This window comes from Patella vulgata, chromosome 4, assembly GCF_932274485.2.
Source record: "Patella vulgata chromosome 4, xgPatVulg1.2, whole genome shotgun sequence".
Classification (NCBI taxonomy): domain Eukaryota; kingdom Metazoa; phylum Mollusca; class Gastropoda; family Patellidae; genus Patella; species Patella vulgata.
This window is the reverse complement of record NC_065882.2, coordinates 59,449,062-59,465,659: the sequence shown is the minus strand read 5'-3', so window position 1 is coordinate 59,465,659 and position 16,598 is coordinate 59,449,062. Positions and strand designations below refer to the sequence as shown.

Below are 16,598 nucleotides of genomic sequence, written 5' to 3'. Positions count from 1 at the left end.
AATATTTGCTCAGTCAGAAACAATTTTAGATTGTAAGAGCATATTGTCGAAACACACATGACAGGTGCATAATCTCTCTGTGTTTTTCTAATAATATCTTTATTTGTGTTTGCATTTGAAAAACCCTGTTCGACATGGCGTATAAAATTTGAGGTCGAACTACAGGTGTTACGTCATATGATACTATCAATATATTTTCATGCAACAACAAAAAATATCGCGTATTTACATTTTAATTCATTTATGAAATAATATCCAACTCCAGAATTAAAATAAAACAAATTTACTACATAAATAAATTATGTTATTTTTTTCTTTTTAGAATGACAAGTCCGCCACCCCTGTTTCTAAATGTGCGACCCCCACTAGTTCTGGTAATACGACTCCTGGACCATCTGCCAATTCAAAACCAGGTTTGTTTAGAAAAAACTTCTAACTTCCCCTTCTCATCATGTGTTTTGCAAGTTAATTTTAGGTCATAATATGTCTAATGTGTGATAATCTAGACATGTGTCTTTATGATTGAGAAATTGTTAGCCCATCAACACGTATCATAAGCATTTATGCAATTACTGATATCTCCAATAGGTTTAGATAATTGAATAAATCTAATTATTGAATCTACTACATGCAATTGGTAGCACCATCCAAAAGGAGTCTTTATGATCGGGGCTATTTGCTCCGCTATCAAGACGTATGTATCATGATTGTTTGTGCCATTAATGATATTGAATTACTTTAAATAGTTGGATATTTATGATTATTGGACCATTGAAAAGTGTATGTATTCTGCTGCAGCATGCAAGAATGGAATAAAACTTGATTTACGTATGTACATCACGTGCCTTTTTATTAGCAGGAGCATTCCCATTTTTACCAAGCGCCAGTCATGCTGGATTACCGACAGACCTTAGTGCTAGTGGAGCGTTTGCCAATCACGTATTACACAACAATATTTCTCCTGGTCCGTTGAATAACTTCCCAAGACCATTGGTAAGGTTTTTTCTCAATTATACCTTGCTTGCGAATGACATCTCAATTTTGCATTAAAGCTTAATAAAACCCATATTTAGATAGCATACATATTTAATAAGACAGTCACCTGCCAGAGAAAATGCAGCCGTCACTAGGTGTCATCTACATAATTAATACTCCCCTCGTTATAGCTCTAAAACATTGTTATAAATGGAGACATGATGATAGCGTCTATGATTTAGGCGTTGCTTTTATTCTTAAAAACAAAATGGCCGTTTTCTGGGGATTTTCAGCAATAAAATTTGGGAAGAAATTTGGCAGTGCCCCAAACCACTAATAATTCTAGATGCCCGCGCCTGTTTAAAAACAATAATGATTAACAAATGGCTGTTTAAAACAATAAAACTTAACAAATGTTTGCGCAGAAAGACTTATATCTCGAACAGTCAGGCGTTTTCCCGTCTTTAGAGCATAATGTACATTATACTGCTTCAAACCTAAGACAGAATTGTATAATACATTTAGAATATTTATAAGTGAGTCAGATCAAGTCAGGGTGCTAATTTGTAAAATGGTTGTTTGAATTGAAATTGATCACCTTCCATAGACGTTATTTAAATATTTATGTTATTGTAAGGATGGATTATTTTCATGAAAAACTCTTCAATTGTAAATATGGAAATATTATGTAGTTAATAATACATTCAATGAGTAGTCGAAAAAACATATAAGGGCACAGCATGTGGGCGTAGTATATTAAGCCAGCCATCTTCTTTACATTTGTTGCTATGGTTTAGACATAATTACATGTATTGTGATTTTTTATAGGTTGGATTTGAACCTCATACACCAATCAGACCGTCTCTTGGTAACATCCCAGGAGGAAAACCGTAAGTAATGATGTGTCTTTAATGCATTAATGAATACGATAGAAAAAAGAACACGAGGGTGAAGAAGAGTATATAAATAAATGTTTATGATAAAAGGTAATTAGCACTTTATCTACGCCATTAGAAAAATACGGTTAATGAGTTCTTTCAAATAATTATATTTTCAGGGCGTATTCTTTTCACGTGAGTGGGGATGGTCAGATGCAGCCTGTGCCGTTCCCACCAGACGCTCTAATTGGTCCAGGAATTCCTCGTCATGCTCGTCAGATTAATACTTTAAATCATGGAGAAGTTGTTTGTGCGGTAACGGTTAGCAACCCGACCAGACATGTATATACGGGTGGAAAGGTAAAAATGCTTTTGCAAGATAAAGTTCTTTAATGTTTGAAAGGGACCGCCCGGGTAGTGACCAATGTCTACCCTAAAAGCTTTCGTGATTTATTCACATGGGTCATCACAGGTTAACTTTCCATTTTCATTTGTTCATTAATTGTTAATTTTATGACTAACTGTTATTTAGGTATAATCTGAAGTCAGAAGTAAACAGTCAATTGATAATTGTAATTTCACGTTATGTGAAGGCTGGAAAAGATTCTTGAAAACCATTAATATGAAAGTTCAAATATTAACTGAGTAATGACTGCCTTATTTGAAATTAAAAGAAAGATTATTTGAATATAGAAGTATAGTGCATATAACCAGAAGTTATGTTCTGTTTATCGGTGGGGGTATATATTAAATATCCTCATTGGCAGGCAATAAAGATCGTTACAAATCGTAGAATTCCACATTACGAGCAATAGTAATTGGAACGTGTGATTGGGTTAGCATTGTCCAAGTAATTCAACTGGTTTAATATTGGGTTAATATCTATTATTCACTGTTTTATGCAAATTGAGAGAATTAATATAATAAGAACCCCTTCAGTGGAAACATCATTGACCATTAGTATTCCCACTTGAGTTATACGAATGACCAATAATTCGGTTACTGTAAATGTATTGAAATCTGGATAATGGATAGTCTGATGGAGCTTGTATTAAATACTGGGTAATTTAAAAGGACTTTGGATTAGGTTAATCATAATGAATTATCAGTTCCATTTAGGATAATAATTATTTATTTAGGGTTGCGTAAAATATCATGTAATGCATGTTTTAGTTTTGTGTAAAAGTGTGGAATATTATGTTATTATGCATTTTTCAAGGGTTGTTTAATGTGTGGAATATTATGTTATTATGCATTTTTCAAGGGCTGTTTAATGTGTGGAATATCATGTTATTATGTAACTTTTAGGGTTGTATAAAAGTGTGGAATTATTATGTATTATTCAGGGTTGTGTAAAAGTATGGGATATCAGTCAACCTGGTAATAAAAGTCCAGTTTCACAACTCGATTGTTTGGTAAGTTTTTATAGGATATTGGTTTTATTTAATCTTACTGTCGCCATTTGGAAGACCATTATTTAATATAAAGTTGGTATGGAATGTACTTAAATATATCTGTAACTTAAGACATACAAAATAATGTGGTTTTGGTTACTGTTTTATACCCACAGTTCCGAGCATTATATGTCGACAGTTAAACCGTGTTATAACAAACGTCAGAATCGTGTTAGTTTTATTCGAGAAAAACGAGGTTCGTGTAAAACAATTGATCAAAAAGATATGGAATAATCGCTTGTATTTAAAAATTCTTTTCTCTTTTCAGCAAAAAGATAATTATATTAGATCTATCAAATTATTACAAGATGGCAGAACTTTAATTGTTGGTGGTGAAGCGAGTACATTATCAATATGGGATTTAGCAGCTGTAAGTTTCGTCTTTTTTTTTTCAATAATTATCAGATTTTACGTTGATGTTTTTTTAATGATTTACAAAATATCATATTTTACATTAATTGGAATAGCGCTAACACTAATTTCAGTTTACAATGCATTTAATTCTTTTTTTTTTCATTGCAGTCCACACCCCGAATCAAGGCTGAATTAACATCGAGTGCTCCAGCATGTTATGCCCTGGCTTTAAGTCCTGACAATAAAGTATGTTTTAGTTGTTGTAGTGATGGTAATATAGCTGTATGGGATCTTCATAATCAGACATTAGTCAGGTAATATAATCACATAGTAGGCTACTACTCTTTATTTCATTGTTCTATATTATCATCCATTCAGTATATCTCTTATATTAGCATCATCAAATTTATACCATTTACCTTATCTATTTTGTCGACCCACTTACACATTACAATACCAGATATAATTTAAAATAATAGTTCAACTTTTTATTTTATTGTTCTTAATTACCAAATCTAGTCCACTCTCACTCAGTAACATAACTTATAATTACCATATTCAATACTTATTATAGTCTTTGTTTTGACCTTCAGACAATTTCAAGGTCATACAGATGGAGCTAGCTGTATTGATATTTCTCCAGATGGAACCAAATTATGGACGGGTGGTTTAGATAATACTGTTAGATCCTGGGATTTAAGAGAGGTAATTTATAATTAATTTCCAAAAGAATTCTAAAACAAAATTCTCGTCTGGCGTATTATAGTGTCATTTTCTGTTTTTAAAACTGGGTAACTATATAGAATAATGTCAGTTTTAATCATGTTTTAATATTTCTGTTTCTTTTCTTAGTGCCAATGTAATTGATATGCGAACCTTTATGTAAGGCACTGATCAGTATTTATTTGAACGCGTTGTTAATTAGATCTTCTATTGTCATTATCACCATCTTTAATAGTACAAGTACATAGACATGATTATTATATCGTTCTATTTGTAATTTAGGGGAGACAACTCCAACAACATGATTTTACGTCTCAAATCTTCTCATTAGGATATTGTCCAACTGGAGATTGGTTAGCTGTGGGGTAAGTTTAATTTTACCAGCAAATGTAAATGACTGGAAGGGTGCATATTGACCTTTGCAAAAATTGTGCTGAACAGTATGGAAAATTTTATGCGAATTACCTGTCTGAAGTAGGCAAGAAGGTTACACTCTTACAGATCAATTCCTTATTAGTCACCTGGTGGTCTATTTATTTTAAACAAAGGAATATCAACAATAGAATCGAAATAACAAATTGAATCAAGGACCATTAAACTCAGAGTAAACCACTTAAGCTATAATGTTCGATAAATACAAGAATATATTCATAGAGGTAGTTATTAGTACAAAACGTTATCCTTTATATTTAACTTCTAAACAACGAATTAAGACTTTTATGTCTCCAACCAACCATAAATTATTTGTGTTGTGTGTCCCGTGGCCATGTAATAATGTATTAAAATTATCTATCTATTCTCGCTTTGAATTCAAAATCATTGCATATTTAAAACATTGCACTGAATAAAAAAAAAACATAGTAATCGATGGTATTCGCTGCGAGATAATAAACATTCGTCGCCATTGTTTATATCACATATCTACCCCATTAAAATGCAAGAATTTGCAAAATAACATAATAATCATTGACGAGAATAAATTGACAATAATTAATATACTATCTGTCTCCACGTCAGTTTTATTTGTTTATTTTTTATAGTTAATAATTGTAAGATTGAAATTATTATGGGTGGCAAATTATTCAATAGATCATCTATGATAATACAAAACAAAATGGTGTGATAATAATATGGGAACGTTCCAAATGTGAAAATGAGATAATCACATTATGGCGGCTTGTTTCTTTCATCAATTAAATTTTATCACTGCGCATGATCTAATCAATTTCAGACTTGACATCATTCATAAATTCATGCAAAATTGTGAAGCAATTTTGTAATAAGGTTTGGTTCATCAAACACGTTAGGTGTTATTATAAAGGTTCTGATGCATGCATAAACATTTTGCAAATTAGATGAATTTATGCCAAATATTATGTTTCAGTATGGAGAGCAGTAATGTGGAAGTTTTACATCATGCCAAACCTGATAAATATCAACTACATCTACATGAAAGTTGTGTTCTTTCTCTTAAATTTGCATATTGCGGTAAATGGTTCGTGAGTACAGGAAAAGATAATTTACTGAATGCCTGGAGGACACCTTATGGTGCCAGTATCTTTCAGGTATGTATATATAAATGATTCAGCTGAATTATTTACCCTAGAATAACTTATTTGTATCTTTGAGTTACTATGACATATACTCTAGAATATTTTATTATTTCAGTTTAATTTGTTGTTGCTATAGGTTATTACTTCAGAATAGTTTATCGTGTCAGTAACGTCCGGGGTTCAATACCGGTGTTGGCTAAGAAATTTCTCCGGGATTTACAAGCGTGATTTTCCAGTCGTCCGGAGGGGACGATAAACCTAGGTCTCGTGTACACGTTGTCGTACATGTTGTCGTACACGTAAAAGAGCCCTTGACAATTGGAACCCAGTTGCAAACCAGGCGATTGCACGTCTTTCTTATCCCGGTTGGTGCAGAAAAGTAGGAAGTTAATTAAACCCTATTTCATTTGTTCATTAATTTGCATTGAATAAGGAAAACAACTCATTTGACCTGTATTACATGATACAAATATTATAAATAAGCTAGGATCACGACGCGATCGGAATTAGTTAAAACATACACACTGATATATCGTTGTTGTCATATCAATTATTCTGAAAGTTTAAAGGTTGGTAAGTGCTCATGACGTGGGCTTCAGAATATTACTCTTAAGACATCGTTGTTTGGTTGCCTTTTATCTCGGACATTAACTTGTAATGTACATTATTATAGACGTCTTTGAGTCGTCACGATTTTTTTTTCTTTTTGGATTTACTTGATAATACATGTTTAATATAATGGTGTCGTGATCTCAATGTACTGTAAAGCTTAGTAAATTAAACCTATGAAAACGCATGTCTGTAGTTTTTGTTCGAATAAAGGTTGTCCACACAAATCTATAAATCGATTTTTATGTTTTGTTTTATTGTAACATTGTCTCTTGTCTGTATATCTTCCTAATTCATGCTAAATTTCACCATATATACAAATTAATATAGGTCTTTTCCAATCCGCGTATTCAAAATGGTTTATGTGTCTCTGGTTTCTTATTTCAGTCTAAAGAATCATCTTCTGTGTTGAGTTGCGATATATCTGGTGATGATAAATATATTGTTACGGGATCAGGAGATAAAAAAGCGACATTATACGAAGTTATATTCTGATCATCACTCAATCCATGGACAAAAATAGAAATTGATTATATCGTGTCTCGTTACACCTGGTTCGTATACAGTACAGCCACGGTGTAATACAGCTATTGACACTAAGATATAGTGTCGAGATCAGTGACGTCAACATCATAAATGTGTGTAATGGGTAACGGTGTTTTAACTTTAACTGTTAATTCTCTCGTTATATACACAAGTTAGGTATTTATATAGTTTCACATCCATTTAATGTTTGTAATTTTCAAATGGAGAGAAGACTTAAATGGATCTACTCTTGAACTTCTCGTTGTGTTCATTCGCTTATTATTTTTTTAAATTATACTATTCTATGACAATCAGGATTTCAGAGATATTTTCTGAAACGATAAAGACAAAAGGTGGTGTGGTATTTTGTGAATAGTAGTGCTATCTTTTAATGCATTTAATTATGAGTAATAATTATTGTTGGTTATAAACACATTATAATATATTTTTATTTTGTACATTGTTCTAAATGTATTTAAATCGTTTTCTCAGTGTGCTTGTATGGACTTTATTATCATTTATCATTTGTAAATTTCAAGATTTCTAATATAGATTTTGATTAATGTAAAAACTGGAAACGTTTGTCCAAATGTTCAGTATGGCCCGAATTTACAGGAGTCTCTTTTGAGCCTAAATCATGTTCCGATTCCTAAATCCTTATTTTTAAAAACGATATATTATAAATTCATATCATTAAATTTGAAAAAACGACAAAAATTGAAACGTGATCGACTTCAATAATTTATGTTTAAAACTGAACATTTACACAAACGTTATAGCTTGCATGCATACAAAATTAGGAATCCAAGCACAGGGTTATAGCGTGGCTACCAAAAAATGAACGATTTTGTCAGTTTAGTTTTGTCAAATATTAGTTATTGTAGAACATAAATTGTACATTCCAAGCTGAACTAAAGTTCGTTCTTTTTATCATATATTGTATTTTTGAAAAGAAAAGACTATAAACATGTTACCTGTATAGTAAGTTATGTTAGTTATTTTCTGTGTTTTTTACACCTTGTTTTTGTGTTAATTATTAATTAATATAATATATATATATATATCTATACACCATATCTTTTAATTGTTAATGGTACAATCTGGCTTTCTTAAGGATCATTTCTTATTTTTAAGTATTTTGATGATTTTTGAATTGTAATAGTTTTTAGGGTGTATACTTTCCATGTCCTTAACATTGGCTGGGCACCTCTCAATATAAATAGTAAATTACTTTCCTTTTGATCAACTTAACACCTGATGAGTTAGAGACTTTATTCAGATTGGAATACATTTTTAAAAAAAACTCTTTACCGTCATTAATTCTGTTACAGTAAATCTGACTTCTAAGCGATTTGTTCATCAATAGACTATATTTTGTAAATTTAATTCATTGTATGTTTGAAATGATAGTAAATGTACATCAATATATACCGTCTGGGGCCACAGTAAACGATCCCACTACAAGAGTGTAGGATGCGATCTACTGTGGCCCCACACAATGATCATCATTATAGTCTTGTTGTTTTCTACCTCGGTTAATTTTAACACTTTCACCATATTTTCCATAATGTCACGATGTTTACAGTTAGTTTCTAATTGTGACCTGGTGCTTTATATTGTTCATGGTAAATAAATGTGCAAACGAAAAAACCCAAACGATTTGTCTAATTTTTTAACTAAATGAAATGAAATGGGGTTTTACGTCTTACTTTTCTGCACCAACCGGTCTAATGCAGTGTGCTATAAGGGAAATTTTTCCCGAGCAGCCTACGTTTATTTCGATTTTCAATTTCCAGGGAATCTATTATTGTGCTGCCAATGATAAACTCGGGATCTCGGATTTCAGTCGCATCCAATCAATGACTAAATGCCATTTCCGTCACAGGCCCTTTGTCCTGCACTACTGACAGGAGGAAAGCATGCTGAACTGGATATTTACCGAGAGAGCTCCCTATACTCTGAGTCATATAATTATCTGTAGCGGAAAGGTGAATAATCTAATCACTTTGTGCTGTCAGCTACATACATATTATGATTTTATTGCACTGTTTGTTGATCTGTGTAATGTGGTAAGATATTACATTAGCTGGTTCAGATATTTCAGTATTAATATCGAGGAATAATGAAGTTTTTAAAGCTAGGGCGTACTTTTGAATAAAGCTTAAAGGAGAAAGCCAGCCGTTGCAATTTGTGTATATTATTCATTATCTATATGATATTAAAATAGTTTCAACATGTACAAAAAAGCAATTTGCCTTTAATGAGGACACGAGTTCGTGTTTAGGCGGCGCGAGTGTCTAGCTCCGATGTTGGGAAACAAGCTGATTGTTGAACTGCACATGATGTGCAATAACTTGTTTTATGGTGCATGGATTTTTTTTTACTTTCGCAAGCATTGTAGGGTTTTTTTTTATCCGATCCCTTTCCTCTGCAAAAGTGCCAAGCGTAAAATAGGTCCTGTGACCTCCGAATAATTTTGAGAAATGAACTCTAATTCCTACAGCCTGATCAATTCTGAACAAGCCTTGTTTTATAATATTACAGCTGGATAAGCTGCTCTTTTATGGTGGCTGATAGTGGCCATGTTAAATCTCGCCCTTTTCATAACGCGACAACACGACATCACGACAGTATTGACGCAATCATACGACACTTTATTCTGTCGTATCATCGTGTTATTTTTATCGTAACGTCGAGATGTCGACTTATTGTCCTAGTCTCTTTCTACAAGTCACAAAAATACAGCTGTACGCATTACATCATATATAGACCTAAGTAGTAGATTTGATAAATATAAAAGAGATAGTAGGAAAACGTTGATTAATTATTTGTTTTCTCAAAATAATGAAACATTTTGTGTCCACAAGTGAATTATATTTGGTATTATATTTAAAAAATCTAGAATTACAATAGCAGGACCAAAGTGAGTTAACTAAGTTAATTCCTTGAAGAAAAAGTGGTGTCGGGAGGTATCACACAAGTAAGCATTCATTGCCATGTGTACGACACCCACCAATATTTATAGATGACTGGAGAGATAGTTTAAAAATGATTTCAGAAGACAGGGTAGGAAGGGGATTGTAAAAAAACCAAATCGGGTCACATTCTTTAAAATCACAGCATTATCATAGTGCAGCACGTCACCCCAATAGTTGCAGGAGTCTTTTTTTTTTTTGAATGAGGTGGAGAAAACGATTCACAGCCTGTCATTGAGTCAACTGGCGTGGTTTTGAATCCCCGGTTGTACGTGACAAGGTGTAGGGTCGCCCGTCAAACCTCGTGGGTTTTCTCCGGGTCCTCCGGTTTCCTCCCACTGCTAAAGACCCCTACGCGCAAGCGAATTATTGAAATAAAATTAAACCATATGTTAGTCCCGAAATGACCTAATTTGTGTCGAGTGGACGTTAAACCCCCTCTCTCTCTCTCCCTCTCTCTCTCTCTCTCCCCCATTTGACATCACTTATGGGATTGAGGCCTAGATGAGTAAAAATAGGCCCAGTAATATCTTCAACTATGAACACACTCTAAAAGCCTCATACCCCCCCCCCCCCCCACGTCACCCAAATAGATGCAGGAGTTTTTTTATGAGGTGGAGTAAACGATTCGCAGCCGTTATTGACCTTATCGCATATAGGCTTGCATCCGTTTGACATCACTGATGGGATTGGGGCCTAAATGAGTAAAAAAAGGCCAAGTAATATCTTCAACTATGAATACACAGCCTCATACCCCACCCCACGTCTCTTATTTAGTTTTACAAATAATTCCAGAATCAATAAAATGGTATCAATGATGTTTGATACAACTGGAAAATAATATGTCAAAAATTGATTAAACATGAGAAATATTATTACATATTGAATCCGTATCAGTGATAACGTACATTTACTCAATATGTTCCTTCCAATGGATCATCATTTAACATGAAACAAGGAAAGCAGCGATCAAGAAAAAGATTTAAAAACACACACATTTCAATATGACAGTAGTGATTCGGTCATGCATTTACATTCGAGAGTGTCATGCTTTCTTTGAAAGTAATGATTGTGCCAAATTTGAACAAAGTCAGTTTACATTCGCGGCCTATAGGTAGAGTGTTGACAGATCAAACGTACAAAAAAACAAAGAAAAAACCAGACCTATAAAAATATATTTCTAAAACTCTTTTAATTTTGAAATAATATTGTTTTCGCGTATGCTAAGTGTTTCAGCGAATACATGTAGTTACAGAAAGGGTCTTGTAGATTAAGACTATAGCGCACGTGCAGTTTCAAACTTCCGAGACGACAAGTCGACAAGTCGATGATACGACAAAACCAAACTGTCGTATCATCGACTTGTCGACTTGTCGTCTCGGAAGTTTGAAACTACACATGCGCTATAGTCTTAATCTACAAGACCCTTTCTACAACTATTCGCTAAAACACTTATCACACGTGAAAACAATATAATTTCAAAATTAAAAAAGGTTTAGAAAATATATTTTCATAGATCTGTTTTTTTTTAAGGTGTTATCTGTCAACCCTCTGGTATAACTACAGACTGCGGAACTAGATGTTCAAATTTGGCATAATCATTACTTTCAAAGACAGGATGGCATGAAATGAAATGAGATGGAGTTTAACGTCCTACTGTTCTCTCCTAAACTGGGCTAAAGACGACGGGCATACGCCATACAGTGTGCTATGAGGGAATTTTGCCCGGGAAGCGGCGCTACGGCCCGCTCTTATATCGAAATCCAACTGCCAATGTGTACACGGGACCTCGGTGTTTCGTCCCATCCGAACGACTAGACAGCTGTCATTGTCAGGCCCTCCGTCCCGCATCACTGACAAGGGGGAACCACGCCGGTAAATCTTGATGAATTTTGTCGGCCAATGCAGGGATCGAACCAATCTGTGAAAAAAGTCGTCTAATATCTCTGTAAAAGATGACTGTTTTCAACACATGCAATCACGTCACGCGGTGTCAATCATTGGACCAATGGCGCGTGCATTGTTTATATAAGACGTAACTGCTTCGGGTAGAATGATGCCTTTTACTCATTTTAATACCCATTTACGCTACATAGGAAATATTTTTTACCTACAAATACTTCAAATGTCTTTATTTATTTTTCTAATACATAAAAAAAAATTTTTTAGAATTAAATTTGTCGGAGGAATAATGTTAATATTGGGGACTCATTAAGTCGCATCGATGTCATTCTTATCAGAGGCCTAGCGAATATTCACTTCTGATCAGTGTGGGATCGAACACCCGACCTCCAGGCTAGCTAGCCAGCGTCTTGCCCACGTAGCCACGCGATCCTCTGAAAGGATGATACTCTCGGGTGTAAATACATGACCGAACCAGTACTGTCATATTGAAGACGGGCATACGCCATACTATGAGCGAAATTTTGCCAGGACAGCGCACTATGGCCTACCATTATATCGAATTCCAACTACCAAGGGATATTTTACGTGCCAGGCCCTCTGTCCAGCACAACTGACAAGACCTCGTCGGAAAATCTGGATGAACTTTCTCGTCCAATGAAGGGATCGAACACCCAGCTTTCGGGTTACCGAACCAACGTCTTACCTGCCTAGACACTGCGACTCCCCCGCAAAATATCAAGCACCAAAAACAATGGATCGAGGCCTAGATGATTACACACTATGAAAGCCTCATACGCCCCCCCCCCCCACGTCTCTTATTTTGTTTTACAAATAATTTCAGAATCAATAAAATGATATCAATGATGTTTGATACGACTGAAAAATAACATGTATAGCATTGATTAAACAACATAGGTAGTAATGAGAAATATTACATATTGAATCCGTCTTAGTGATAGCGTAGATTTACTCAATACGTTCTTTCCAATAGATCATCATTTAACTTGAAACAAGGGAAACAGTCGATCGAAGAAAACATATTTTTTTAAAAAAAAAAACAGGTTTCAATTATAAGTTGTGACAGTAGTGCTTCGGTCATGCATTTACCTCCGAGAGTGCCATCCTTTCTTTGAAAGTAATGATTGTGCCAAATTTGAACAAATTCCATCTAGATTCGCGGCCTGTAGGTAGAGTGTTGACAGATCAAATGTAAAAAAAAACAAAAAAACCAAAAACCCCAGACCTATAAAAATATATTTTCTTAAACTCTTTTAACTTTGAAATTATATTGTTTTCACATGTGCTAAGTGTTTTAGCGAATATTTATAGAAGGGTCTTGTAGATAAAGACTATAGCGCATGTGCAGTTTTAAACTTCCGAGACGACAAGTCGACAAGTCGATGATACGACAGTTTAGTGTTTTGTCGTACCGTCGTATCATCGACTTGTCGTGGCGATAAGTCGATGATACGACAGCACGACAAAATAAGGTCGATGATACGACAAAATCAGACGATCTTACGACAGTTTGTTCTGTCGTAAGATCGCCCGATTTTATCGTAAGATCGTGTGATTTTGTCGTGCCGTCGTATCATCGACTTGTCGTGGCGATAAGTCGATGATACGACGACACGACAAAATCACACGATCTTACGACAAAATCACGCGATCTTACGACAGAACAAACTGTCGTAAGATCGCGTGATTTTGTCGTGTCATCGACCCGATTTTGTCGTGCCGTCGTATCATCGACTTATCGCCACGACAAGTCGATGATACGACGGCACGACAAAAAGCGAAACTGTCGTATCATCGACTTGTCGACTTGTCGTCTCGGAAGTTTAAAACTGCACAGTGCACATGCGCTATAGTCTTAATCTACAAGACCCTTTCTATAACTATTCACTAAAACACTTAGCACATGTGAAAATAATATAATTTCAAAATTAAAATAGTTTTAGAAAATATATTTTTATAGGTCTGGTTTTTTTTTACGTTTTATCTGTCAACACTTTACCTACAGGCCGCGAATCTAGATGGACTTTGTTCAAATCTGGCACAATCATTACTTTCAAAGAAAGGATGACACCCACATATGTAAATGCATGACCGAACCACTACTATCATATTGAAACTTGTTTTTTAAAATCTTTTTTTCTTCGATCGGCTGCTTCCCTTGTTTTCAAGTTAAATGGTGATCCATTGGAAGGAACATTTTGAGTAAATGTATCATTGATACGGATTCAAAATGTAATATTTACTACCCTAAATGTATCATTGATACGGATTCAAAATGTAATATTTACTACCCTATGTTGTTTAATCAATTTTAGACACATTAATTTCCAGTCGTGTCAAACATCATTGATAGGGACCTACCATTTTATTGATTCCGAAATTATTTGTTAAACAAAATAAGAGGGGGGGGGGGTGCGTAGGGGACTTTCGGAGTGTGTTCATAGCTGAAGGCAATACTGGGCCTATTTTTAATCATCTAGGCCCCGATCCCATTAGTGATGCCAAACGGATGAATATGCGATAAGGTCAATAACAGCTGCAAATCGCTTTCTTCACCTCATAAAAAACCTCCCCTGCACTTATTGGGATGGCGTGCTACACCAATGCGGTGATTTTATGTGGTCTGATTTGAGGTTTTATATAATCCCCTTCCCACTCTAATAAAATAAATTGGAAATCTTCTGAAATCGCTTCTAAACTATCGCTTCAGTAATCTATAAGTATTGGTGGGTGTCGTACACGAGGCAATACATACTTGTTCGATACCTACCGACACCACTTCTTATTCAAGGAATTAACATAGCTGACTCACTTTTGTCCTGCTATTATGATTCTAGATTTTTTGAATGTAATACCAAATATAATTCAATTTTGGGCGCAAAATGTTTCATTTTTTTTTATAAAACGAATCAACGTTTTCCTATTATCTCTTTTGACGAGTCTTATTTATATGTATCTATGTATATGTATCTGATGTAATGAGTACAGCTGTATTTTTGTGACTTGTAGAAAGAGACTAGGACAATAAGTCGACATCTCGACGTTACGATAAAAATAACACGATGATACGACAGAGTTAAGTGTCGTATGATTGCGTCAATACTGTCGTGATGTCGTGTTGTCGCGCTATGAAAAGGGCGAGATTTAACATGGCCACTATCAGCCACCATAGCTCTTTTACTTCACAACAAAAGATTGCCCGTCCCCACTTAAAGTAGCTAAGTCTCTAGCTCGGTATCATCCAAAGCCTTCGACATTGGAAACACGAATTATGTGTCAATTTAAATTAACACTGATGTTGTGATCTTACTGGGAAAAGATGGGCTTCTGACATCCAATATTAAAGACAATCGTGTACCATAAAGCATTTCAGCGCCATGAGAGAGAGCGAGAGGGAGAGAGAGAGAGAGATGGGGTTTAACGTCCACTCGACACAAACTAGATCATTTCGGGACTAACATGGTTCAATTTATTTCCATAATTCGCTTGCGCGTAGGGGTCTTTAGCAGTGGGAGGAAACCGGAGGACCCGGAGAAAACCCACGTACAAACGGGGAATCGAAACCACGCCAGTTGACTCAATGACAGACTTTATGATACAGCGCGCACATGATAACCATTCAGCCATCCAATCCCCCTTCAGCGCCTTGTGTAACAAGGGACTCGAAGAACGGGGCTAGACATACTCGACAAGTCATGTTAAACGATGACGCCATTTCTTAACTGGAGAGCATGCGCAATAAATATTATCTGTCTAGACTGGAATAACCAGACGCTAGAGATTGCCATTCGATTGAGACTTCTTTCGTCGAACATAACTGATTTGAAATTAGGGTAAAACGGAAACGATTGAATGTAAATCATTTTATATACATACATATTACATTATTATATGCGTTGCGACCCATTTGTGTCAATTTCTAGGTCCCAAATATTAGCGATTTAGCTCCTTTAAGTTTATGAATTGCTTAGAGTGTATCCACCAGGCCTCTTGTTTACAGAGTAAGTAAACCGTGATTGACCTGTGTGTTAATTTGTATTTTAAATTATGCATTTTTGAAACTAAATTAGATAAAGAATAAACTATAATACCAGCAAATGGCAACGGCTGGAAATCGTCTTTAAACAATTCATCAAACTCTCAAAATAGTTTAATTCGGGATAAACAATATTAAATTTACAACCTGTTATTAATATTCTCTTTAACCTGCCACAATCTTAGTGATTTAACTTTAGCATATAAATCACCTTTAATGTACATTTAGCACACCGAGAAGAATGATTATTTATTTTTCAAATAATCTTACACCTGATATGACTTCGGGAACAGTAAATTACATTGATCTATCGGTGCCTTAGGCACGACATTCGTCATAAGGATTACCTTAAGGTTTACAAATCATGTGGCTTTTACTGATTACATAATATTGATCACTATTACAGGTAAATACCTGTCATATTCCACATAAATAACCCAACAGATTATATCTCCATCATTAAAATCAAATCTTTAAATCAGTATCACCAACAGCGAAATGACATATTAAATCTAGTTTCAAGAGCTTCCATCTTGAAGAAGTGTCTCTTTGATCAAACAAATCCATTTATTTACATGTAGAAACTAAAGGTG

General features: G+C 34.7%; 1 protein-coding gene across 1 annotated transcript in view; it reads left to right on the top strand.

Annotated features, from left to right (window-relative positions):
- LOC126818866 (transducin-like enhancer protein 4) overlaps nucleotides 1-9,226 on the top strand; it is a 44,997-nt gene extending 35,771 nt beyond the window's left edge. The window contains exons 12-22 of the mRNA XM_050546489.2: nucleotides 323-413; nucleotides 860-993; nucleotides 1,804-1,865; nucleotides 2,033-2,213; nucleotides 3,200-3,268; nucleotides 3,576-3,677; nucleotides 3,830-3,975; nucleotides 4,255-4,366; nucleotides 4,667-4,749; nucleotides 5,769-5,949; nucleotides 6,934-9,226. Coding sequence (XP_050402446.1) covers nucleotides 323-413; nucleotides 860-993; nucleotides 1,804-1,865; nucleotides 2,033-2,213; nucleotides 3,200-3,268; nucleotides 3,576-3,677; nucleotides 3,830-3,975; nucleotides 4,255-4,366; nucleotides 4,667-4,749; nucleotides 5,769-5,949; nucleotides 6,934-7,041 — 1,269 coding nt within the window. The 3' untranslated portion in view covers nucleotides 7,042-9,226. The remainder of the gene's footprint in view (nucleotides 1-322; nucleotides 414-859; nucleotides 994-1,803; nucleotides 1,866-2,032; nucleotides 2,214-3,199; nucleotides 3,269-3,575; nucleotides 3,678-3,829; nucleotides 3,976-4,254; nucleotides 4,367-4,666; nucleotides 4,750-5,768; nucleotides 5,950-6,933) is intronic.
- The last annotated feature ends 7,372 nt before the right edge of the window (nucleotides 9,227-16,598 follow it).